The sequence below is a fragment of the Crinia signifera genome, chromosome 2 (genome assembly GCF_055691185.1).
Source record: "Crinia signifera chromosome 2, ASM5569118v1, whole genome shotgun sequence".
NCBI lineage: Eukaryota > Metazoa > Chordata > Amphibia > Anura > Myobatrachidae > Crinia > Crinia signifera.
The window spans coordinates 186488242-186515995 of record NC_139218.1 but is presented as its reverse complement, the minus strand read 5'-3'; the positions used below and the strand labels follow the sequence as shown (position 1 = coordinate 186515995).

Here is a 27754-nt window from a genome sequence, read left to right as displayed (position 1 = left end):
CCCCCTCAGCACAGCCCTCCACCCCACTGGCAGACATGTCAGGCAAAGTTCTAGTTTGCAGTGGGATGTCAAAAGCCCTACCACTGGCCCTGTCTCTGCCTAATGTGGGGAGGGGGTTAATTAGGTTACATAGAGAAATTATTTCCCCCCACCTCTGCATGACCACATTAAGCCCATGCGAAATGTAATAGGCAGCTAAAAAATCACCAAATCGCTCATGGCATTAGTAATAGGGTGTGAATTTTTATAACAAACCAGAAGTACTTGCAATTTCTGGTGATTTTCTTTAGTTTCTCCCGCCCGAAGATGAAGCACGGTGCTGTCCCCAACACCCATGGGTTATGGTTGCCGGGTTGATTGTTTTTATATTCAAAAAGAACAATAAAGTTAACATTGGGTTGTGCTGTGGAACAAGTTCTAGCAAGCCTCCTCCACATGCAGGGACTTGGAAAACCATAAGTCCCAGCATGCAGGGCATTAAAGGGCCCACTTGCCTTGTAATTCCACAGCATGATCAGTGTTAAAATAAATGCACACTGACACCAAGAACAGTACAATTTTATTTACATGCACGTGCCACGCATCCAAACAGCCATACTTATAGTCACATCTCCAAGCTCCCACGCAGTTTGGGCCCCTTGTCCAGTAGCACTCCAATGGTTAAAAATCAACAACAATATACCGGGACCAACGCACTTGAGGATCCATATTTGTGTTGACATATGTGGCTCCTCTCCGTCACTGGGACTCCCCTTAACCATTGGGATACGGTCACTAGGTCGACAAATGTTAGGTTGACCACTGAAGGGTGACATGCTTGGAGGGCGATATGCTTGGAGGTCGACATGATTGAAGGTCGATATGCATGAAGGTCAACTTGACTGAAGGTCAACATGGGTTAGAGCGACAAGGACATTCGGTTGACACAAGCATTAGGTCGACAGTCAAAAGGTCAATATGGGGTTTATAACTCTTTTTACCCAAATGTCGACAGTTGACAGGTGGTATTTCATAACAGTGGTGAGAGCTGCTCAATCAAAGTAGTAATGCTCTCCAGGTGCTGCAAGGGAGGGGGATTTAACCCCCAGCACACCAAAGGGCATTAGTAATAAGATTTGAAAAACCAACATAATAGAGGGCCATTCAGAGATCTTAGTTACATATATTTTGCAAAAGATATGAGCTTCCGGGCCTCGTCAAGGCTTCTCTGATACCGGAAGTCCTACACTGCATGATAATAGTACCCATTCTGGGCCATATAATTGTCTATTGTAAGGCTACATGATAACAGCACTTACCAATATATCTAAGTTGAGAGCCAGCCTATCAGGAGTTACCCCTAGGCGGTATTTCATGCCCTACCATCCACTAGGGTGGTGGGAGAATCATGGTGAGCGCAGCGAGCCATGCGAGGGGACATGGTGCCCTTTTTTTTAGTGTCCATGTCGACTGTGTCAACATTCAGGTAAAAAAGTGAAAATCCCTATGTTATCCTGTTGACTGTCGACCTTCCACATGTTGATCTAATGCTTGTGTTGAGCTAATGACTGTGTCGACCTAACCTGTGTCAACCATCAGTCATGTCGACCTTCAGTGGTCGACCTAATGCTTTGTAGACCTAATGCAGGCTTTCCCAACCATGGTCCTCAAGGCACACCAACAGTGCAGGTTTTAGTGATATCCAGGCTTCAGCACAAATGGTTTAATCAGAATCACTCAGGTACTAATTAAGTCACCTGTGCTCCAGCCTGGATATCTACAAAACCTGCACTGTTGGTGTGCGTTGAGGACCGTGGTTGGGAATGCCTGCCCTAATGTCTGTCTATCCTATGATGATCCATAATCCAACCAATTAGGGCTGTTATCAATCAGTTGGATGTAACTGTCAACATATTAAAAATAATTAGCAACCTACTAGTAACCCCATAGACAATATTTAGCAGAAATGTCCTCTGCTGGGGAATGCCTTAGATGCCATCCCCCAGAGGCAGATTTGTATCATTGCCTGTGGACATGTCCCTTGTTACATCACTTTTGACTGCAGGTGCATGACTTCTCCATGGAATATCTAGTAAATTATTTGCCATTTAATGGAGAATGGGCTATTTCTGGAATTATCCCTATGGGCCAGAGGGTTACAAAAGATTGCAGAAAGTTACTATTAGCAATTAGTGCAGTGACTCGCGAAGCCACCCTTCAGAATTGGATTCTCCTGCTTTCGTTTACCCTTTTAAAGGGAAATTACACAAATTTCAAATGGCTGGAGACAACTTTGGGCAAGGAAAAAAAGGCTCCAAAATGTTTTGATTGTTGGGAGATCTATAATCACACATCTCTGGGTAGACTTTCTTCGAGGATTAGAGATACACTGAAAAATATGGAGTTGTTACGAAACAATGGAGATCCCCGATAGTTCTTGCGGACGACATTTACTAGTTTCTGTGGCCTATTTTGGGTTGCAGGCTCCATTACCTTTATAGCAAAAGAACAATTTGTATTTTAACCATGTAAACATTTACATGTATGTACTTAAATTTGTGCCTAAAGTTGAGTTGTACCTTGTATTATGATTCGGTTCTATACATCTTTAGAACTGAAATCTCTAACTTATGTAATAGAGGCGATTTGGGACATGCAACTGTTTCTTGAATATTCTATGTCTTATACTACAATGTACATCACTACTTTACCTTTTCCAGTCATCACCTGCAGTAAATACACTAATGATGTCTTCCTCATAGATATCCTTAATTTTGTGATAGACAGGCTCGTGGCGCCCCCACAGATCCCGGCATCCTAGGCAGTTGCCTAAAGCTACCTAATGGTATAGCCGACCATGACGATATAGCTGTGGAACGTATATGGGGTGTACACATGGGTCGACCCGATATCGACAGCCATCGGGACCCAGCGGGTTGCCGGCAGGAAGGGAGGTAGGGATGGTGGGAAGACGGTGCGTGGGGGGAGGGGGGTGCTGCATTGATCAGCCTGGAACTGCTTTCGATCTAGCAGATCAAAAAAGAAATTGACTTGCCTGCCATGTCTACTACTTTCAATCCCGATGCCACAGGGTTGCTCATCAGGATCGAATCTGCATCAAATGCAGCTAACACTGCGATTCAGGGTCACTTTTGATGCGATTTGGACTATATAGTCCAAATCTAATCGAAAATGACACTGGATCGCACTGTGTGTTCACAGCAATAGTCTAATGCAGTGGTTCCCAAACCTTTGTAAATCACGGCCTAGAGTATCAGAATATTTTTATCAGCACCCCTAGGTCAAAAGTTTCTTTACAAGTGTATACTATGTACCGACATGTCTCCTTGAAAAAAATGCTTGTAGCATTGAAACGTCGGAGTATTTGAACCATGTACAGTGTACTTATTTGATGTTTATCGTTGCTAGTTACCTTGATGGAAATACAAGATTTATACCTACACAAGACCCTTTGAGTGCCGCTGTTTCTTCTACATATATATATATATATATATATATATATATATATATATATGTGTGTGTGTAAGAAAAAGACTTTCATTTGCGCTATGATCGGCAGCTACTCTATAAGACCTCCCTGTTAGTGGAGGACAACATCAAGAGAAATGTGTGAAAAGAAATGGATAAAGAGAGCGCTAATACAGAACCTCCACCTTAGTGTGATATTCAGTAGTGGGTACGAATTTTTACAGTTTGTAAAAGAATTTTATTTAAAACATAGATTACATAATTGATGTCAGACACTGTTAACATTCAACATAATTTGATAGTACAGAGTTTTCCGGTGAGTCGAGTTCCAACGCGTTTCGTCGAAGAACGACTTCTTCAGGGGTAATAGACTCTATGAGAATATATAAACAACCCTTTAGATGATTAAGGTTATTTACAATGTGTGTACTTATCGGTATGTACTATTGTATATACATACCGAGATTCTGAGCTTAGAAGGTAAACATAGAGTTTTTAAAAAAACTTCTTATGACGCTATGAAGACGTCTAAAATATTAAAAATATACATACATATAATCAGAGAGGAGTGAGCATGTAACGATATGATGTGGGTGAACAGATGGTTACGTAATTAACCTCAGAGAGGGTACGTACCCTTCGATGTCAGAAGATCTGTCATACAGATAGAGGTATCAAATGGAATCGTCGTCCATAAATTAGATAAATGCTCATCAGGATCGAATCTGCATCAAATGCAGCTAACACTGCGATTCAGGGTCACTTTTGATGCGATTTGGACTATATAGTCCATATCTAATCGAAAATGACACTGGATCGCACTGTGTGTTCACAGCAATAGTCTAATGCAGTGGTTCCCAAACCTTTGTGAATCACGGCCTAGAGTATCAGAATATTTTATCGGCACCCCTAGGTCAAAAGTTTCTTGTTGATAAATTTAAAACAGAATATTAAATGAAGTAAATTGTGTGTGTGTGTGTGTGTATATATATATATATATATATATATATGTATATATAAGATTTATTATCCCGTCCTCAGGCTTAGACTGAGTCTAAGCTCCTGCGTGTTGATTTGAAGTACGGTGAGCAAAGTCCCATGAGTGCGGCCATTCAAGCATTCCTATACTATTTCATTCTGAGCCGGCACCAGGGCAGCTGAATGAGATTGGAAGTGTGCCAGCAGATCGCTATATATATATATATATATATATATATATATATATATATATATATATATATATATATATATATATATATATATATATATATATATATATATATATATAGCAGCGGGATGGACCAGCACTCTCTCCAACTCAAGTAAAATATATATATATATATATATATATATATATATATATATATATGTAGAGGGTCGGTCGGCACTCTGGTTACTGGTCCACTGATGACCGAGGTGCCTTCCAAAAACAATGGATATTTGCTGAATAAAGCAGGCGGCACTCACGGATTTGAAGTCAATAAAATTTGTATTAAAGTCAAAACATCAAAAAAACGTGTCACAGGGTGTCCGACGTTTCGAGGCGCTGAGCCCCTTTGTCAAGGTGTGAACAATGAGTAAAGTGCTGGTCTTACCTTAAATAGAGGTGATTGTGTCAGGTCATGCTGCCGTCCCACGCTCCCCACGTTCCCTCGCGCACCTCGTTGTACTTCCGGCGCTTCCGCCTCCAGTGTTTCCGGGTGCACGGGTCAGGAGGGCTGGCTGAGCTGTCGGCGTCCAGTTGTCATGGTGACGCGTTGCGCTGCCATGGCAACCTCCTGTACGACGTGCGCTCCAGCCTTGGGCGGCTGCTAATGCCTGCGTGCAGAAACAAGCGTGAAACAAATATAACTAGAAGGCAATATTGTGATGCAAAAAAGACATAAATAAAGTGTACATTTGTGCAAGCATAGTTGGTCTGTTAGTGTCCCAAGAGGTGCCGTTCAGGAACAATAGAACATGCATATTGAATGTGCTCTGTGCTTGAGATAAGTGCACGGATGTTAAAGGTGATAATTGAATAAGAAAAAAAGAACAAAAATTTAAAAACATGCTGATATTACTGGAAAATGCTAACACTCTATGGAGCAGTGTTATAATAATAAAGGGAGGGGGCAGGTTGCAGACGGCTGAGACAAAGTCCCAATCTGATGTTGTGTACAGTTCCATTGTGGTTACTGATGGGTGGATGATCCAATGTGTTCTTCTTTAAACATAACGCTAATGAAGAACTGAATGGGGTTCTGTTAGAAACATTCTGTCGGGAAAAAAAGGGGGGGGGGGGAGGGGGGAATATGGAGTTATAATACTGTTGGAAATAACTAAATGGCAGTGGGGCCATCTGAAATGAATTCTTCTTCTGGATGTTTAGGGGGTGGATCCCTTATGGTTGTATTCTTGGTATCCTCGCTTTCAAAATACGTTCCAGGGCATCCTCTCATTTAACCCTTTTGGGTTGATGGTATCGAGGGTGAAGATTTTTTTAGCCTCGAGGCGAAGAAGTTTACTTCCCCTGTCTCCTCCGCGTAAGGAGGGCGGGATGTGGTCGATCACCATGTATCTTAACTGTGACATCGTATGGCCACTGTCCTTGTAATGTTTTGCCACCGGTTGATCGATGTTTTTACCGGATAATGCCTGTTTTATCGACGTGCGATGCATCGCCATTCGTTCTTTCATACTGCGGGTGGTTTTACCCACATAATACTTATTACAAGGACAGACGATGATATACACGATGTGCGTGCTTGAGCATGTCAGAACATGGTTGATCCTTACATCGATCGGTTTATGGGGGTGCCTGAAGTGCTGTCCCACCATCATGAACTTGCAGGTTTCACATCCTATACATTTATAACATCCAGGAGTTTTGGTTAGAAAGTGGCCTTTGCTGGTTGATGACTTGAACCCTGTTATGTCTGCATGGACTATATTGTCCTTAATGTTCCGTGCTCTCTTGAAGCAAGACATTGGTCTTTGATTTTTGAACATGGGTAAGTCCTTGTCTGTTTTTACTATAGGCCAAAGGGCTCTCACTGCCCTTTGTATTACGGGGCTGGATGTGTTATAGGTGTTTTTCCATGGTATGACCTGTTTTTCGTCTCTGATCTTTGGTTTGAGTAAAACCTCTCTTGGAGTGTTTTTAACCTCCTCTTTGATCTTTAATAGGTTTTTTTGGTCATAGCCTCTCTCCACGAACTTTTGGGTCATACTGTTCAGTGCCCCTTCAGTGTCTGACGGGTCACTGGTGATCCTTGCTGCTCAGATGTACTGGGATTTGGGGAGTCCCTTCAACAATGACTTGGGGTGATGGCTGTTGGCCCTTAGAAGGTTGTTGCGGTCTGTTGGCTTGGAATAGACCGCTGTATGGATGGTGCCTTCCCTCAATGTGAGTGAGACGTCCAAGTAATGGATGGTCTCCTTACTCCATGCCGAAGTGTACTTAATGACTGGGTCATTTTCGTTGAGGTTTTCCATAAGTTTCAACAATGCTGGTTCACCCCCTGTCCAGATCATGAAGATGTCATCGATAAAGCGTGTGTACATCAATATCGATGACTTGATGGCTGGATCACTGAAAAAGCTGGTTTCCTCTTCTTTGAACATAAACGTGTTGGCGAAGGAGGGTGCCACGTTGCTGCCCATGGCACACCCCCTCCGCTGCACAAAAAAATCTCCATTGAACAGGAAATAGTTCCTGATCAGTGTAAGTTCAAGGAGTTGGATAAATAAGTTAATCTCCAATTCTTCCGATTTTTCCCTAATGAGAAAGTCTCTTAACGCTTGTAATCCCTCTTTGTGGGGGATACTTGTGTATAAATTGCAGACATCTAGTGTGCATAGAATGCTGCCCTCAGGGATCTCTGGTAAGCTGCGTATTTTATTTAGAAAATCGGTTGTATCTTTGACAAATGTGGCTTGTTTGGTTACTAAGGGTTGCAAAATGACATCCAGAAACTGCGAAATGGGCTGGTATAGGGAGTCACAGGCGGAGATGATTGGTCGTCCGGGGGGATGGATGGAATCTTTATGTATTTTAGGCACTGTGAATAGAACGGGTACCACTGGATAGGGTTGTAACAAGGCTTTGTGAAGTTTGTTGGAAATATGCCCATTTGTTAATGCTTGATTTAGAATGGCATCCAATTCTTGCTTGTACATACTCGTAGGGTCCCCTTGAAGCTTGATGTAAGTATCACTATCCCCTAATTGCCTCTGGATCTCTGTGATGTAGTCATCTAGATCCTGGATGACCAGTCCACCTCCCTTGTCCGCCAGTCTGAACGTGACATCTCTATATTCGCTTAGGCGCTTGAGAGCTGCTTTTTCATCCCTATTGAGGTTGTAATGGGTTTTAGGGGATGCCTCTGTATATCTGGTGACCGATTGGTCCAACAAACGTGTAAAGGACTTCAATGATGCATTTGTGGATGCTGGATCAAAACTGGACTTGGATCTCTTCGCCAGGAATGGATCAAAAATAGACTTGACGGTTTCTGGTGCTTTTTTCTTGTCGAAATGCTCTCGCAGGCGAAGCTTGCGTGAGAATTGGTGTAATTCAAGTTTCCAGGTAAAGTCATTATACACATTGGTTGGTACAAAAGACAAACCTTTGTTCAAGACGGTCATTTCATGCATATCAAAATTTCTGGACGACAGATTGTACACTAATTCACTGGTCCTCCGTCTGGTTTTCTGGATCCTCTTGTATTGACCCCCCATACGGGAGGGCGTCCCGCGTTTTTTGACTTCGTGGACCCTCTTGGGCGTCCTCTCGGGGCTGGAGGTGTGGGATTAGTGGTAGTGTTGTCGTCCGAATCTAAATTGCCAAATTCACTGTCACTGTTTGATGATACTGGCGTGCGTTCGGCTCTTTCTTTGTTGAATCGTCCGGTAGGAACTTCTGGGGTTGGGATATTGGTCTCCCCCCACTAGCCATTTATACACCGTGTTGTTCTCATAGTCAGCAGTGACAGTGTTTAGCTTATTCCTTTTGAACTTAATAAGTTCTCGTCTATATTGCTCGGTTTGTCTCTGTAATTTGCTCATCCACTCCTCTGTGGTATCCTGTTGGAGCTGGGAAAGGTACTTGGACTCGTAGTCACTGATTTTATTTCTGGTAGCTCTCAATTCATTCCCCATATGCTCAACAACCAAGAGTATTAGGTCCATACTGCACTTGTTTAAAATATTGACCCATTTTGTGCAAAAATCTGGATCGTATCGTCCCAAAGTTGGAGTGTTCCTGATGCGGAATCCCCGTGGTATCATCTTCTCCCTATAATATTCAGAGAGAGAGATGCCATGTAATAGGAAGTCCGTTTCCTTGTTTTTTAATTTGAGCATTTGTCTGTAAATATCCTGCGCATCGCTTTCCATTACTGCCGCTGGGAAGCTCTAAAATACATAAAGATTCCATCCATCCCCCCGGACGACCAATCATCTCCGCCTGTGACTCCCTATACCAGCCCATTTCGCAGTTTCTGGATGTCATTTTGCAACCCTTAGTAACCAAACAAGCCACATTTGTCAAAGATACAACCGATTTTCTAAATAAAATACGCACTTTACCAGAGATCCCTGAGGGCAGCATTCTATGCACACTAGATGTCTGCAATTTATACACAAGTATCCCCCACAAAGAGGGATTACAAGCGTTAAGAGACTTTCTCATTAAGGAAAAATCGGAAGAATTGGAGATTAACTTATTTATCCAACTCCTTGAACTTACACTGATCAGGAACTATTTCCTGTTCAATGGAGATTTTTTTGTGCAGCGGAGGGGGTGTGCCATGGGCAGCAACGTGGCACCCTCCTTCGCCAACACGTTTATGTTCAAAGAAGAGGAAACCAGCTTTTTCAGTGATCCAGCCATCAAGTCATCGATATTGATGTACACACGCTTTATCGATGACATCTTCATGATCTGGACAGGGGGTGAACCAGCATTGTTGAAACTTATGGAAAACCTCAACGAAAATGACCCAGTCATTAAGTACACTTCGGCATGGAGTAAGGAGACCATCCATTACTTGGACGTCTCACTCACATTGAGGGAAGGCACCATCCATACAGCGGTCTATTCCAAGCCAACAGACCGCAACAACCTTCTAAGGGCCAACAGCCATCACCCCAAGTCATTGTTGAAGGGACTCCCCAAATCCCAGTACATCAGAGCAGCAAGGATCACCAGTGACCCGTCAGACACTGAAGGGGCACTGAACAGTATGACCCAAAAGTTCGTGGAGAGAGGCTATGACCAAAAAAACCTATTAAAGATCAAAGAGGAGGTTAAAAACACTCCAAGAGAGGTTTTACTCAAACCAAAGATCAGAGACGAAAAACAGGTCATACCATGGAAAAACACCTATAACACATCCAGCCCCGTAATACAAAGGGCAGTGAGAGCCCTTTGGCCTATAGTAAAAACAGACAAGGACTTACCCATGTTCAAAAATCAAAGACCAATGTCTTGCTTCAAGAGAGCACGGAACATTAAGGACAATATAGTCCATGCAGACATAACAGGGTTCAAGTCATCAACCAGCAAAGGCCACTTTCTAACCAAAACTCCTGGATGTTATAAATGTATAGGATGTGAAACCTGCAAGTTCATGATGGTGGGACAGCACTTCAGGCACCCCCATAAACCGATCGATGTAAGGATCAACCATGTTCTGACATGCTCAAGCACGCACATCGTGTATATCATCGTCTGTCCTTGTAATAAGTATTATGTGGGTAAAACCACCCGCAGTATGAAAGAACGAATGGCGATGCATCGCACGTCGATAAAACAGGCATTATCCGGTAAAAACATCGATCAACCGGTGGCAAAACATTACAAGGACAGTGGCCATACGATGTCACAGTTAAGATACATGGTGATCGACCACATCCCGCCCTCCTTACGCGGAGGAGACAGGGGAAGTAAACTTCTTCGCCTCGAGGCTAAAAAAATCTTCACCCTCGATACCATCAACCCAAAAGGGTTAAATGAGAGGATGCCCTGGAACGTATTTTGAAAGCGAGGATACCAAGAATACAACCATAAGGGATCCACCCCCTAAACATCCAGAAGAAGAATTCATTTCAGATGGCCCCACTGCCATTTAGTTATTTCCAACAGTATTATAACTCCATATTCCCCCCTCCCCCCCCCCCCTTTTTTTCCCGACAGAATGTTTCTAACAGAACCCCATTCAGTTCTTCATTAGCGTTATGTTTAAAGAAGAACACATTGGATCATCCACCCATCAGTAACCACAATGGAACTGTACACAACATCAGATTGGGACTTTGTCTCAGCCGTCTGCAACCTGCCCCCTCCCTTTATTATTATAACACTGCTCCATAGAGTGTTAGCATTTTCCAGTAATATCAGCATGTTTTTAAATTTTTGTTCTTTTTTTCTTATTCAATTATCACCTTTAACATCCGTGCACTTATCTCAAGCACAGAGCACATTCAATATGCATGTTCTATTGTTCCTGAACGGCACCTCTTGGGACACTAACAGACCAACTATGCTTGCACAAATGTACACTTTATTTATGTCTTTTTTGCATCACAATATTGCCTTCTAGTTATATTTGTTTCACGCTTGTTTCTGCACGCAGGCATTAGCAGCCGCCCAAGGCTGGAGCGCACGTCGTACAGGAGGTTGCCATGGCAGCGCAACGCGTCACCATGACAACTGGACGCCGACAGCTCAGCCAGCCCTCCTGACCCGTGCACCCGGAAACACTGGAGGCGGAAGCGCCGGAAGTACAACGAGGTGCGCGAGGGAACGTGGGGAGCGTGGGACGGCAGCATGACCTGACACAATCACCTCTATTTAAGGTAAGACCAGCACTTTACTCATTGTTCACACCTTGACAAAGGGGCTCAGCGCCTCGAAACGTCGGACACCCTGTGTCACGTTTTTTTGATGTGTTGACTTTAATACAAATTTTATTGACTTCAAATCCGTGAGTGCCGCCTGCTTTATTCAGCAAATATATATATATATATATATATATATATAATATATATATATGATCTTAGGATCAATTATGTAGTGAGAACCAGATTAGCTTTTGTTTGCCTATTTGCCTACACATACCTCCCAACTGTCCCGCTTATCGCGGGAATGTCCCAGTATTTTGGGACATTCCCGCGTCCCTCCCACCGTCGGGAGTGTCCCGCGGGGGGGGGGGGGGGGGCAGTTGTGAGTCCCCCCTGTCATCCGTGAATAGACGTTGTGCACATGCGCACAGCGTCTACTCTTGCAGGCAGAGGGGCTGGGGGCTGGCCAGCAGCTCATAGAGCTGCTGGGCATGCCCCCACAGCGGTGGAAAATGGGGGCGTGGCCCCGCGGCAGCGCTGCGATTATAGGCCACGCCCCTTTCCGATAGCCCACGCCTCCGGCACGCATCCTGTCCCTCCCCGGCATCTAAAAAAGTTGGGAGGTATGCCTACATATTTCATGACTGGTGGCCACCAACTCTGTTTTTGCCTATTGCTTTGCCCATAACTATTAGGAATTTGTCCTAGACCACCAAGGCACCTCCGCAAGTGTCACGAGGCACCCCAGGGTGACTAAGCACACAGTTTTGGAACCACTGCCCAGCTTTGGTAAGGAAGGTTCTTCATGACTATACTGTAATGTTGTGCTGTTTTTATCACTAGGTGGCAGTGTGCAAGAAGCTGATTCTATGTTCTGTCCTGCTGGCTGCTCATATTACCTTGTCAGATCGATTCTCTATATCTAGTGATCCCCACCACTCTCTGACTGGATATTTTGTGGACCTCTACCTCATTGCAGCTGCTAGAAGGCCCAAGTACTATTTTGCCTGGACGCTAGGTGAGATTCTAAGTTTTATTTTAGATGTAACGGATATGCTGATAGTGTCACTTGTGTGCAGTTGTTAGTATCTACATAGGTTAGCAACATATTGGGACCCATTTATCAACAAGTGATAAAAAAGTATTCTGATACTCTAGGGCGCCGTGGTTCAAAAAGGTTTGGGAATGATAGGTAAAGGGTGCTCCAGCCAATCAGCCCTTAACTGTCATTTTCCAAACACATAATAATTAAGAGCTGAACGCGTGACCATTTATCATATGCTGCTGAGTTGTATCACGCTGTGTATATTATTATTAATATATATATATATATATATATATATATATATATATATATATAAAATATCTGATGATATTGCATTCCATGATGAATTGCAATGACCATCATGTAACGCAGGGGTGGGCAACAGTTGAAGCTCTCCTGACTGGCCTGCTGCTCAAACCTGTAGCCCACAGGTTCTCAAACTCAGTCCTCAGGACCCCCACAGTGCATGTTTTACAGGTCTCCTCACAGAATCACAATTGAAATAATTAGCTCCACTTGTGGATCTTTTGAAATGTCAATGAGTAATGAGTGCACCTGTGCACCTGCCGGGTGACCTGGAAAACGTGAACTGTATGGGGTCCTGAGGACCAAGTCTGAGAACCCCTGCTGTAGCACAATGACAAGCAGTCCGACAGGCTGAGCAGGAGGGTATTTCCTTCCTCCTGTTATGTAACATGGTGCGTGCGGGGAGGCGGGCAGGGTGGAGCCAAAGAGCCAGTCAAACTGGTGTGCCGCTGAGGAGAGCTCCTGTGAGATGCTGGGTGGGACGGAGTGGAGCCAATGCACCAGTCAAGACCGCTGTGCTGCTTTGATTGACAGTCGTGTGTTGGCTCTGCCCCCCACACCACGCATCACACACGGATTCTTGGACGACTGCCCCTGGCGTATTTCTCATCAGCGGCGGTTCCAGATCATAAAAAGTGCACATATATGCAGGTAATTTAATTGCCTCTTGTGCAGTGCGGTTGGGGAAAGCTGTGTTAAGGTAGATGCTAATGGGTCCTGGGGGAGAGGGAATGTAAAATGGGGGTAGATTCTACCTCCATTTTACACCCCCCTCCCCCAGAACCCTGATAGCAGCATCTTCTACCTGGTAGAAGATGCTGCTATCTGGGTCCTGGGGGAGAGGGAATGTAAAATGGAGGTACAGTAGATTCTACCTCCACTTTACATTTTAATTCGATTTAATTTGGTTCCTCTGCATCAGATAAAAACGTTCCAAATTGCACTAATGGAGGGGGGCCTTTACACCTGAAAATAGACCCCCTCCCACCACATACTGCAGCAGAATTTTGCAACATTCGTTGTGGCATAACACGAATTTTGACTCAATCCGTGTGAATTTTCACTCATTAGGTGTGGCATAATGTGACTTTTGGCTCAATCTGTGCGGCATAATATGTAAGGGGCAAGTATAAGGGTACTACTATTGTGTTGCATGATGTGTAAAAGGGGTATACTGTATGGTGTGCTAGAATACATTCAAAGATACACAACCTTTTGAGTGACCACACCCCCTATTTCTGGAGTGCGGCCCTCAAATATTTGCTGGAAGTGTTAATTGGCCCCCCAGCTGAAATAATTGCCCACCCATAATGTGTACCCTCAATCCACCCAATTTAATAAATTGAATTGTCAAATCTTCTCATTGGTTGTGCTGCATATCCAATGGGACGACTCCATGGAAGCCGTAGTGTTACATGCAGTGTTTACAGTAATGCAGTAATGTAATGTATGTTTACATCATGTTGATCAGGATAGGAAGTAAATAATGTATCCTGACAACTGCACTAGCATATGTAGATTTTATCTCTATATGTGGTTTTACACCTTTTCTAGGCCTAGTTACTACATGTTATAAAAATGTTAAGTTGCCTTTCAGAATAGACATATCTCTGTAAATATCCCTTATATGAATATAAAGATACCTGTATTCAAGTGGGATGCGGTCATTTGGTCTACAGCATGATGGTCGACAGTCATTAGGTTGACACCATTAGGTTGACATGGGAAAAGGTTGACATGGGTCTAGGTCGACATAGGAAAAGGTCAACATGGTTCTAGGTCGAAAGGTTATTAGTTCGACAGGTCATTAGTTTGACAGGTCATTAGATCGACAATGTCCAGGTCGACACTCAAAAGGTCGACATGGGGTTTTTCACTGTTTTTTGAGCCGACAGGCGGTATTTTATGCCCTACCATCCACTAGGGCGTGGTGGGAGAATAAAATAGTGTGCCGAGCACAGCGAGGCACCGTGCCCGATGCATAGCGAGCGGGGGTGCGGTGCACTTGAAACTGTGTCCATGTCGACTGTGTTGACATTCAGGTTAAAAAAAACTGTGAAAAACCCGATGTCGACATTTTCACTGTCGACATAGACATTGTCGAACTAATGACCTGCCGAATTAACGACCTGTCGAACTAATGACATTTCGACCTAGAACAATGTCGACCTTTCCCCATGTTGACCTAGACCCATGTCTACCTATTCCCATGTCGACCTAATGGTGTCGACCTAATGACTGTCGATCATCATGCTGTAGACCAAATGATCCCAACCCATTCAAGTAAGTTAATTGTCATGGTCTTATTTGGGAAATTATATAAAGCTAATTAAAAAAACATACAGGTATTTAGCCTAAATGCAAAAATGTAAATACTGTAGATGGAATATTTATTCATTTGTGTTTAGCGGATGCCATAAATAATGCAGCTGGCTTTGGGTTTAACGGAATCTCTGAAGATGGGGTGGAACGCTGGGACCTGCTTTCCAACCTGAATATAATAGGAATAGAGGTGAGTGATTCACACATACCACCCAACGGCCCCATTTAGGTGGCAAAGTCCATATTTTAGGGTACTGTCCTGGCAGTTGTTCAGTGTGGAGGTCTTTGTAGGGGGTGTGGTATGTAATGCCGACATTCAGAATGTTAATAGCAGAATGTTGACCTATTCAGAATGGTGACATTCGCAATGGCGGCATGAGGTTATGTTGTCATGTGACATACCAACATACACAATGTGAAATGGACATAATATGACCATTATGGTACCAATGTATTTGTCAGCAGTTGAAATGTTGACATAACATTTCTTTGTCCTACTATTTAAGCCCTAAATCCCTATATACATGGTTTGATTTTTGTCTAACTTTCTTTTCGATTTTGCTTATATAGGCAAATATCAAATTGAAAGCGAACGGTTTTCAGCCTCATACCATTCTAATTTGATCCCGATGCGCAGTCCAGTGGCATCAAAATGAAACAGGAAAATAGACTGTGCAGGCAAGGCTATATAGTACACATCTGAACTATATAGTCTAAATCGAATGTGTACACGTCGCTGTGCGATTCGATCCCGATCAAACATACATAGCTTACAGTAACTACAGGGTGAAATCTGCAGTTTTTGGGTGAATCCAATTCGCGCTCCACAATACCAGTGCTGATTTTTCACCTGGGCAAAAAATCCAGCATTGGTGAAAAACGTGTGTATTGGCGAAATTGGTGAGAATTCACGTGGTTTTGGTGAATTCGCAGCCATTCTCTCCAGTTTTCCAGTTGTTTTCGCCCCATGCCAATTCAACCCCCCCCCCCCTGAAATTAACTCAAAAACAGTCGAAAATGCCTGTGATTGATTACTGAAAGGCGAATCTTTACATGACAAGAGCTGATTGGCTGGACGTTTATCACTCTCTCACCCTTGCCTTTATCTCTTTTAAGGCTTAATACATCTGCCCCACCATTTTAAAAAATAACAAAGTGCTTTAATTGTTTTGTCTCATATATTCCTTTACTTAATATGCATTAATAAAATATTGCTGCAAGGCCTATTAGATCTGGGAAATTATTTTTTTGCAAATCCACACAAGTAATCATTTAATAAATGGCTTACATGTTATACTGGAATCATTTTGCATTATATTATACAGTGCTATATGTATTGTACTACCAGTAGCTGTGATCCTCACCTGTGAAGCATACTATACAGTATATCCAGTATACAGCATAGCAGGGAAACTAGGCATACTTGTGTAAAACTGTAAATCGCATTCAAGTATGTTGTAAATTTACCATTCAGTCTCTTGGTATTTTTTTTTATTTGTTTCTTTTAGACAGCGACCAGCTTCAAGATGTTTATTGATAACTGGAACATACAGACAGCAGTGTGGTTAAAACAGTTAAGTACCACTATAACAATATAGATCCATCTGTTCCAGAGTAATTGTAGTTTAGCAATTTTTGGAGATCCATATGATGTTTTCCTCTTCACCTACTATTATCTGTGATGGGCCTGTTACTCTTGCATGTATTTTGTATCACTGATATTCGGTTTGCTTGCGGGTTGAGGCAGATAGCTTTGTAGGGATGGCCATCGACCATCGATGATTCAAAATCATCGATGGTTCATGGCCGATGTCGAATACTTTTGCCATCGATGGGGGAGTACCAGATGGTTTCCCTCCATCGATGGAATAGCAAAACGATGTTTCTTTTTCGTCCACTAGGGGGCACAGGAGTTCACGCTGGGTATGAGAGGTGAGGTAGCAGAGCGTGCACCAAAGGGTTACAAAAATGTACCCAGCATGCTCCCTGCCTCCCTTCTCCCTCATAACCCGCCCCCTGACCCTGGGTCACCAGTTTTTTCTTTGGTGCCAAGGAGAGAGCAGCACCATTATCGCGGCTGTTAGAACAGCCATGGGTTAGAGCTGCTGCGGCGGGTGCTCTTTTAGTATGTAGAGCCCCCTTGGTGGCAATCCTTTGCACAATCTGTGCAGGGGTTGACGGCTACTCGGGCGGGCAGGGATTCCAGGAGGCAGTGTAGGCAGCAGAGTCCCGATGCGGGTTCTCCGCGTTCCGATTCGGATTCCAGCTCAGAGGGGAGTTCTTACTCTTCAGTGGCGGAATCCGCAGGGGCCGATGACACTTTGTCCTCAGCGGAGGTAGAGTCTCTGATGCAGGAGGTTAAGGCAGTCCTCCAGAGGGAGGATGAGGCTCCTGCCCCTAAAAGTAAAGACCTGCTTTTTAAGCGTCTTAAGAAAGTATCGGCCCAGCTCCCGCCTTCGGCCCTCATGGAGGATTTATTGGAGACTGCGTGGTCTCAACCGTTTAGAAGGTTCCAGCTTTCCAAGCGACTTACTACTTTTTAACCTTTTCCTCCCACAGAGAGGGCTAAGTGGGAAAATCCTCCCCTGGCGGATGATCATGTTGCGCGATTAGCTCGCGCTTCAGTACTGCCCATTTCGGATTCTTCATCTTTGAAGGACCCCTCTGAGAATTTCCTCAGGACTGCTTTTTCACAGGCAGGGGCCATTAGGTGTACCACGCTTGCCGCGTCATGGGTGGCCAAGGCAGTGTCTGAGTGGGCGGGCAAGGTGGAGAGAGGTTTGTCCGACGGCACTAGTCCTTCCTCTAGATTTTCCTCATCCACTAAGGGAGCCAAGCCCTGGGCTACCAGACGTCCAGTGGCTAAACAGGTCATTGAGGTGGTCTCCAGGGACTATGCCCTGACATTCCGGTTCCCCCCTCCTCAGTGTTATTTTTGCACGGGTCTTCCAAAGGACCCAGCGAAACGACAAGTGCTACAGCTTTCCATCTGCTCTCTTTTGGACTCGAACGTCATTGTTCCAGTTCCTCAGGAGCAGAGGGGTCAGGGGTTCTTCTCCACCCTATTCTTGATTCACAAACTGGATGGTTCTCATCATCCTATCCTGAATCTGAAGTCGCTCAATATTTTTCTGCGAGTGCTGAAGTTTCGCATGGAGTCCCTGCGTTCGATCATTCTCTCACTGGAGCCAGGGGACTTCATGGCCTCGCTAGATATACTTCACATCCCCATCCGACAGGAACATCAGCACTTTGAGGTTCGCCCTTCGGGTCGAACACTTCCAGTTCAGGGCGCTACCTTTTGGTCTATCTACGGCTCCCAGGGTGTTCACCAAGGTGATGGCAGTCAGGGCTGCACACCTGCACCGGCTGGGGGTTCGGATGATTCCATACCTGGATGGCCCACTGATTTTGGAAAGTCCCCAGACCTACTACGGAGTCATTTGCAGGTCGTGATTACACTTCTGTTATCTCACGGTTGGAGGATAACCTGGAAGAAATCGTTTCTTACTCCTTCCCAAAGGACACTTCACTTGGGAGCTTGGCTGGGCACTCGGTTGTAGAGAGTATATCTTCCAGAGGATAAGATCCACTCCCTTCAGAGGAAGATTCATTCCCTTATAGGTCACAGAAGGGTCTCAGTACACAAGTGTATGGTGGTGTCTTCAACATGGTAGAGTATACACAGTTTCACTCGCGCCCACTTCGGCTTTACACTCTCAGCCAGTGGACAGGAGATCATACTTGTCTAAGGAGTCAATTGATCACACTGCCCCCGAAGGTTCGCCTGTCTCTCACATGGTGGTTAAAGACAGACAACTTGTCTCAGGGCCGCCCGTTTTGGATTCCAACCTGAGTCTTGCTTACCACGGATTCCAGCCTATGGGGCTGGGGAGCGGTTTGCAATTCTCAATCTTTTCAGGGTCGCTGGACGGCTCAGGAGAGTCGCCTTCCGATCAATCTCCTGGAATTGAGAGCAATCCTTCTGGCTCTTCAGAGGTTGGGGTCCCTCATCCAAGGGTGCCCTGTAAAGATCCGGTCCGACAGCACCACGCCTGTGGCCTTTATCAACAGGCAGGGCGGGACATGCAGCAAAGGAGCGATAAAAGAAGTCTCCAAGATATTCAGGTGGGCGGAGAAGCAGATTTCTGCAATCTCTGCAGTCTTCATCCCAGGGGTTCTCAATTTTGAGGCAGACTTTTTAAGTCAGCAAGATAGTGTACGCATTCCCCCTGTTTCAACTCCTACTTCGCCTTCTGTGGAAGTTCAGGAAGGAGGGAGGAATGATGATCCTAGTGGCCCAGATTGGCCCCGTCGAGGTTGGTACGCGGATCTATGGAACCTGTTGGTAGCCTCTCCTCTGAGTCTACCTCTGCGTCCAGACCTAATTTCACAGGGGCCATTCCGACACCCGGACTTGAGTCGCCTTGCTTTGACGGGCTGGCTGTTGAGGTGTCCCTCTTTAGAGGTTTTCCGGGCACTTCAATTGTCTCCTTTCGAGCCTCTGGAGGAGGTGGATCTGAAATGGCTATCCTGGAAGGTGGCTTCTTGTTGGCTATTTCCTCAGCACGAAGGGGGTCTGACATGAGTGCATTATCATGGAAACCGTCTTTTCTGGTATTTCACCTGGACAGGGCGGTTCTTTGTACCAAACTGGATTTTCTTCCAAAGGTGGTGTCTGAGTTTCACCTTAACCAGGAAATAGGGGTGCCTTCTTTTCCAGGTTCTTCTGAAGCTTCTCTTGATGTAGTCCGTGCGTTGCAGATTTATCTTCGCAGGACTAAGTCAACTTGTAAGTCGGGTTCACTGTTTGTGCTTTATGGGGCCAATAAGAGGGGCTGGCCCACTTCCAAACAGTCCTTGGCGAGATGGCTCAGATCAGTGGTTCGCCAAGCGTATCTTTCCGCACTGATTACTCCCCCGGAGGGGATTACTGCACATTCTACCAGGTCTGTGGGTACATCCTGGGCCGCTAATCGAGGCGCCTCGGCTGAACAGCTCTGTAAGGCGGCTACTTGGTCCTCTTCCCAGACCTTTATCAAGTTTTATGCATTTGATACCTTTGCATCGGCTAATGCACAGTTTGGTAGACATGTGCTTTCCGCAGTCCAGGAGCGTCCCCCACCCGTGAGGGGACAGCTTTAGGACGTCCCAGCGTGAACTCCTGTGCCCCCTAGTGAACGAAAAAGAAAATAGGATTTATGGTCTTACCTTGATAAATCCCTTTCTTTGAGTCCATAGGGGGCACAGGACGCCCTCCCAGACGCACCTGGTAGCGGGGCTTCCTATGTAGGAAAGTTCCATGGCTTTAGGGCCTGTATGCTATGTGGGTGTGCGTTTGCTCTTCCTTCTTCTCTGGCTCTGCTCCTACCTTGGGCTTGCTAACGAAACTGGTGACCCAGGGTCAGGGGGCGGGTTATGAGGGAGAAGGGAGGCAGGGAGCATGCTGGGTACATTTTTGTAACCCTTTGGTGCACGCTCTGCTACCTCACCTCTCATACCCAGCGTGAACTCCTGTGCCCCCTATGGACTCAAAGATAGGGATTTATCAAGGTAAGACCATAAATCCTATTTTTGCTTTTTTTTTTTTTCAAAGTGCTGGGACACGGAGCATAGCTCCGCCCCCCGACACCCACGAAGCCCCGCCCCCGTGTTTTGATTGGACCACAGGCCAATCAAACACAATGGATGACCATCGATATGTAAAAATATCGATGGTCATCCACTGCATAGTTAAGCACTATCGATGGCCAGTTGCCGATTTGCCATCGATGGCAACCATCGATGGCAATGGCAACGATGGCCATCCCTATAGCTTTGTTCCTGGAGCTCTGCTCTATTCTATTGAAAAAAGTGCTGGGCTGCAAATAGGCATCTGATTGGATACCGCAGTCACGCCTGCACTGTTTGCACTATGGCATGCGCATGCATGAATTTTCATATCAGTTCTAGGAATCATAGGGGCCAAAGTATTTTGGAGCAGTTGTCCTTGCATCACAGCATTACTGATTTGCTTTGGCAGTAAAGTATCCACCACAACTTTGTCTTAGTCCAGTTTACATTATATTACTGCTAACTTCACATTAAGTAAATAAGAAAACAAATATATGTATAAAAGAGTAGGCTGGATACATCCTCCTCATCATCATAATAATAAGAATAAGAATGCATAAATAGTATATTGATTTGTATGATCATGTGATCATGCTTGTGGCTCTTATGCAGGTATTGATAATTCAGACTACATGGGTGTCATCATGGCTGGTGACCAGAGGCCCTGTCTTTTACTATTCACATTCTTTCTAGTCTCTCCAACACTTGTCATCTGCATAATACTGAGCGCCAACACTCCTACACATGTCTGGAAACCAGAGTGCTTGGCACTATACAGAAAGTTGTTGCTGGGAGAAGCTGGAAGGAGTATCCTGGTGATTGCTCACCCTGGTCACAAGCCAAGGATAAAAAGACCTGACCACAAAAGCAGTATACTGTAACTGACTTAATATCAGTGTGGGTCCTAGGCTGACACAAGTGCAATTATCAGATATTCCATTCTACAGAAGATATTCCATTCTTCTGATGCCCACTTTTGGCCTGGTTCTGCAGTCATCTGCTGACTACACTCAGGGGCTGATTCAGGGTTGCACACAAGCCCCTATTGTGGAAGGAGCTTACTATTTTCATTGAGCATGATCTGTAGTTGAGCCTACATAGCTTATAGTAACTATAGGCTATTCAGATGCTTAATTGCAGCTAAGTTTGTGAAACAGATTGGGAACTTGGAAATCACACATACAGATACTGTAGGTCCTCCCTCATCTGACATGCGAATGGGTCACATGTGCGTCTTAGCCGTGATTAGCTGCGACACGATTGTGGAATCGTATGCACCACGAGTGGAAATTCATGCGCAGTGCACCTGCACCCCTGTGGACATGCCAGTCATGGCAAACATGAGGGGGAACATATCTAGGATAAGTGTTCCCAGGGCATGAAGGTAGAAGTGTGGGCTGTTCAGTGGTGATCAGCATAAACAGCTCCAAACATAGGCCATGAGTGTGAACTGAGCACTCCGGGCCTGATTCTGGTTGGCTTGCTAAGAAGCGTAAATTCGCCATCTACCATTAATGCCCCGCCCCATGCCGCCGTGCGGATTTCCTTCATCACATTGCGAATGGATGTTTAGCATAAATATCCATTCACAGGGAAGCGTACGGGGTCGCCGACCATATAATGGTTTTTCCCCTGTTTGCAAATATAAGTCAGTCTTGACTGACCTATATTTGAGGCATCCGGGTCCGAGAACGGGTCAGGCGGCTGACATCTTGTGACGTCAGCCACCCACCCCTAGCAGGCAACTGCCTGCATTTGCATGGAGATGCCCAGCATTTTCCTGAGTGCACCCACCATTCTGTGGGTACGCCCATGTAAAGCTGGGTATCCCCATGTGCCAGCCCCCTGCCCGCCTCATTTCACCCACCGCCTCGGCGACTGTGCAAGTGTCCACACAGCAGCCCTGCACATGTGCATATGAGAATATACGCATGCGCAGAGCCTAAATGTCAGTCCCCGGTGTGAATACCCCAGAGACCGAGCTAACCAGAATCGGGCCCTCAGTCTGACTGCCACAGTTTGCTGAATGTCTGTATTTATTCTCTATAATACATATGACACCATGTACATTTTTCACATTTGTTCATATACATAAATTCATAAATGATCGTATACAAGTAGCAGATCCAGATGCAAAACTTTTGTATAGTTGCCACTGGATTCCTGAATCTCAAATCCAGCCCTCAGAACCCACAACAGGACATTTTTTCCAGATTTATTTCTGTGGAAACAGGTGGAGTAACTACTGGCCCAACATAATGGATGAACTCCCCTGTGCATGCTAAAGAAATCCAGAAAACATTACCTGTTGTGGGGTACTTGAGGACTGGAGTTGAGAAATACTGCATTGGATTGTATATCTCTTTAAGCTTTATTTTAATTACTCTTTACTATAATGATACCAGACTTACACAACTTTTTTGCAGGGTTTGTTATGACCGGACTCCATTTTGCCCACTGATTTCTACTTTCCTGCTATCAGCAGCCTGGCATGGCGTAAATCCAGGGTATTACTTAACCTTTCTCACTGCTGTGCCCATCACGCTTGCAGCTCGTAGGGTAAGTCACCTCATTTGTAGACAGCAGAAAGTAAATGTAGACAATATTTACATACATGGTATGACACCAAGCACACATGCACACACTCTGCACTGAGGATGCAGCAGTCTTGGCTTTGAAAATGTAAGGAGGCTGTCATCTAGAGAAGTGGATGTGGGATATCTTCCCAAGGGGGATTTAAACATGTACGGATTGTTTGGTCTGGACGGAAAAATCCAGATATGTGTATTGTCGGATGGTTTTTGCACCAATGCAGTTCCACTTTCATACAAGTCAAATCTGCATCAACGGCGACTAATTCCCCGATCCACATGTTTTCCAACCATGTCGTTTTTTCCACCAGTCGGAAAACCGGAATTGAATAGATAGAATGTAAATTCGACTGAAAATCTGTGAAAGGGGCAGGTTTTCCGACTGTTGCAAAAATCATTACGGATTGAATACCCCTAAATGTATTTTATTTAGGAACTCTGACATATATGGCTCACTAGGGGCGGGATGTATCAACGCTTACCGTGGCGTTGACATCCCGTTTTCGCGTTCGTCACTTGTTCGCCTGATGTATCAATAAAGTTTTCGTTTTCTGTTGTTGAAAAAACTCCGCCGGGTTGAAGTATCGCGGAGTTTCCGGCGCGAAAGATCCTCCCATTGGACAGTATTATAGCTGAAGCGCTGTGTGATGTATTAACACTCGCAGCGCTCAGCTTCTCTTACATATAATTCGCCTTGTATTGCTGGCGAATTGTTTGTGTCCTGTCAGGGTAAAAAGTCTAAGGTAATTCTTCTGGAGGTGTGGAATGTTTTGTAATGGTTGTCCTGGTTTTTTTATGTGGACAAGAGGCACCAGGAGCCATTGAGGTGTGAGGCACTGTGTAGTGAGCTGTGTGGCAGATGGGTTTAGGGTAAAGGTGGGTGAGGAGGGTGTTTGTGGAATGTTTTGTAATGGAAAACCCGCCCAGCCCCTGAGCGCATCTGCGCATGACAATAAAAAACGTCATCGCCCATGCGCAGTGGAAAAAAAAACAAAAAAAAACGAAAAGATTTCGGGGGAGGTCCACATTACCGCGGACCAAAGAAGTGCAGAAAATCATCATAAATAACGCGGAAAGCATCGCAAACCATACACGAAAAAAGCGCGAAAAAACGGAGTCCACTTCACTACAGAAAAGTGAATATTGATACATCCCGCCCTAGAGGAGATCTAGGGCCAGATGCACTAAGCTTCAAAAGTGATGAAATGGGGAGTGATAAACAGCCAGCCAATCAGCTTCTACCTGCCATGTCACAGACTGTGTTTGAAAAATACCAGGCAGGAGCTGATTGGTTGGTTGTTTATCACTCTCCATTTTATCACTTTTGAAGCTTAGTGCATCTGGCCCATAGAGTTTAGGGAGGTACAGTATGCCAAACTTAGGTAAAAGGGGCCCATGATTCTATTTATATATTAGATACAATAAGCGGGGGGGGGGACATTTTCCTATACAGTATAGATTATATAAAACCAATGTAGTGAGAAACAAGAAAGATATATTGCCTGAGTGTCTACAGTACTAATTGTTTTCTATACACATAAACAGGTGCGGCAAACGGTGCGTCCGTGGTTCCAGCATACATCATGGAGCAGATCAGTATATAGCGTTGCCACTTGGGTTTGTACGCAGATAGCAATGAGCTACACTGTGGCACCATTCATACTGTTAGAACTTGGGGCATCACTGCAACTATACAGGTAAGAGGGGGGGTGATGGAGGCTGATTAGTGAAAAGGTATTGTAATTATGCTGAACAGAATCTCAAAGTAGAGGATGTGTGAAAATGCTGTGACATGATAAAATACATATTAAATGGTGACAACTATACAGTATTTGTCACAAGCTTGAGAAAACAAATTGGGGGAAATTTACAAAGACGGGAGTTCTATTTCACATGGGATGTTGCTATGGGCAACCAATCAGATGCTATGGCCAGTATTCAATGCTCTTGACTCACCGCTTTTTTCGGTGAACTGGGCAGTTTTTCAGCGAAACTGTGAATTTTTTCTCAGAAAATGTTATTCGCTGTATTCAATGTTCACTGTTCGCCGAAAGCAAACTGTGATTGCCGGCCAGTTCTCCGTTTCATGCTTGCTGCAATACGCTGGTGTATTTCAATGGGGTTTTGACTCCAATTCGCCAAGAGTGTATTCAATACTAGAAAGGAGAACTGTTATCGCTGTGATTTTCACTGAGTTTCTCCGTTTTGCATTCTTTTAAAATAAAGGTTTTATATTAATTTTTTGGTGTCCAAAAATCAGGTTTTTTATTATTCGAAGGATTTGCTATTTTTTATAAAAAAACATGCAGCACATAAATATATTTAGAATTGAAAAAAAAATTCATGACATCAACAGGGGGGCGGGGACCCACTCATTAGATAATCACTGCACTGGTTCCACTCATTACATATGCACAAGCGGCACCAGCGCAGCTTCTGTGCCTGTCTCCCTGCCAGCCCTCCTTCTCCTCCCTGATAATAGTTGCAGGGACCCCCTGCCTGCTAATGGGTGGCATGCAGCAGGTTTTGGCAGCACAGGGTTGGGTAGCGCTGGCGAGCAGGGGGTGCCTGCAGCGCATGTGAAGTTAGCAGCGGGGTCCTTGCGGCAGATGGGAACTAGTAGTTCCCATCCGCCGCAGGGACCCCGCCGTTGATCTCACATGCGCTGCAGGCACCCCCTGCTCGCCAGCGCTACCCAACCCTGTGCTGCCAAAACCTGCTGCATGCCACCCATTAGCAGGCAGGGGGTCCCTGCAACTATTATCAGGGAGGAGAAGGAGGGCTGGCAGGGAGACAGGCACAGAAGCTGCGCTGGTGCCGCTTGTGCATATGTAATGAGTGGGACCAGTGCAGTGATTATCTAATGAGCGGTTCCCCGCCCCCCCCCCCCCCCGGGTCTCCGACCTGACCCTGCGCTGCCAGACCCCGCTGCATGCCACCCACTAGCGGGCAGGGGGTCCCCTCCGCTGTGGCCGCCATGTCCCCCTCCTGCCTTGCTGTAGGCTGGTGGGTTCGCCATCAGGCCTGCCCCTCCGTGTCGCCGTTCTGGGTGACTTTCGCCGTCAGGGGCAGCGAGCCCCTGAATCGTTGAATAGGGTGCATGGCGGGGCAGGCAGCGAATCAAAATGCCAGTGAAAGCCCGGTGAGCGCAGTCGAAAGTGTTACAGCATACGCTGCCCCTGCGCTCGCCGTAGCATTGAATACTAGTCTATTATATTCTAGAAGGTGCTAAAAAAATAAAAGTACAGTCTGATTGGTTGCCCATAGCAACATCCCATGTGAAATAGAACTCCCATCTTTGTAAATTTCCCCCATTAAGTGGAGAGATATAAAGCACCAACCATTCAGCATCTGTAATTTTTTAAGAGTGTTTGAAAAATGTCAGGAGCTGATTGGTCGGCACTTTATCACTATTCACAAATAATGAAAACACAGAGGGCGAGGTGTATCAAATGGAAAATGCGGTAAAACCCCGGTTTTACCGCATTTTCCAATGTATCAAAAATGATACCACAGGGCAGGGTATCGCCACCTTATCGATACCCTATAGAAGCCTATGGGCTTCTTTTCGCCGCCGCCGAAGAACAGTGCAGCATGGTTAACAGGTCTGAATTAGTCAATAAGCATTGAAGAGAGTTGCTGTAATTTTTCAAACACACCCTATTATATGACATGAGCTGATTGGCTGGTATTTTAGCTCTCTCTATTTATCTATCCCTCATCCCCTGGTGTACACGGTGGCCAACGGATTCCTCTTCAGCGGCATCCACAGTCCCAAGGATGCATTGCGCAGGTGCGCCAGGGACGTCACTACTGCTGAGCACAGTCGACCATACTTACATCTGCTCTTTGATATTACATCTACACAGCACTTCCACACTGCCACTTTTACCAATACATCTCCCCGGTACCACCGGTGCCGCTATTCAGGCTCCAGGTTCCAGTCAAGGCCACTTGTGTTTCTCCAGCTGTCCTGCTCCTCTTAGGTGGGTAGAATGTTGCCACTGCAGGGACAGAATAGGAGAGTGCAGAGTTATGCGTGGTACGGTTTACTAAACTTAGCAGTGTGTGTAGCCGGACAGTAGTCATGCATACAACCCCTTGAAAAATGCTAAATCCTGGGATTCCCGAGATCCCAGGATTGGCATCCCTAATGGGCAGTGCGGATTAGCTGGGATGCCTCAGAAAATGGGCGGCCTGGAATGCGACACTCGTGGGGGCGGTGGAAGTGGGTGGACAGCAGTGACGTGGCCTGCGAAGTGTGACCTCTAACCTTCACGCTGTGCAGAGCCGCAGGCCAAGCATCGGGAACAGCTGGGCAGCATTTGAGCTGGTGCTCAGACACTGCCCGAAAACCTCGGGATTGGAGTATTGAAATCCCAGCAGTTTTAGGGGCGAATCCCAGGATGCCGCCGATCCTGGGATTGACCATCCTACTGCCCATACCACTGAAATGCTTTACATATGCTTTACCCATTTAGAATATATGCCTTTCAAAACTAGCCACATGTCAGTTTGACCAGATGTGAAATATAAAGTTTAGAAGATTTGGTGAATCATTTATTTTAAAATAATTATATAA

The 27754-nt window shown here is 45.2% G+C and overlaps 1 protein-coding gene across 2 annotated transcripts in view; it reads left to right on the top strand.

Moving 5' to 3' along the window:
- Positions 1 to 27754, top strand: part of LOC146060304 (membrane-bound glycerophospholipid O-acyltransferase 2-like) — a 53504-nt gene that overhangs the window by 23173 nt on the left and 2577 nt on the right. For both annotated transcript variants that reach the window (XM_083173349.1, XM_083173348.1), the window contains exons 8-12: positions 12139 to 12313; positions 15055 to 15158; positions 16477 to 16541; positions 23008 to 23140; positions 24718 to 24869. In XM_083173349.1, coding sequence (XP_083029475.1) covers positions 12139 to 12313; positions 15055 to 15158; positions 16477 to 16541; positions 23008 to 23140; positions 24718 to 24869 — 629 coding nt within the window. The remainder of the gene's footprint in view (positions 1 to 12138; positions 12314 to 15054; positions 15159 to 16476; positions 16542 to 23007; positions 23141 to 24717; positions 24870 to 27754) is intronic.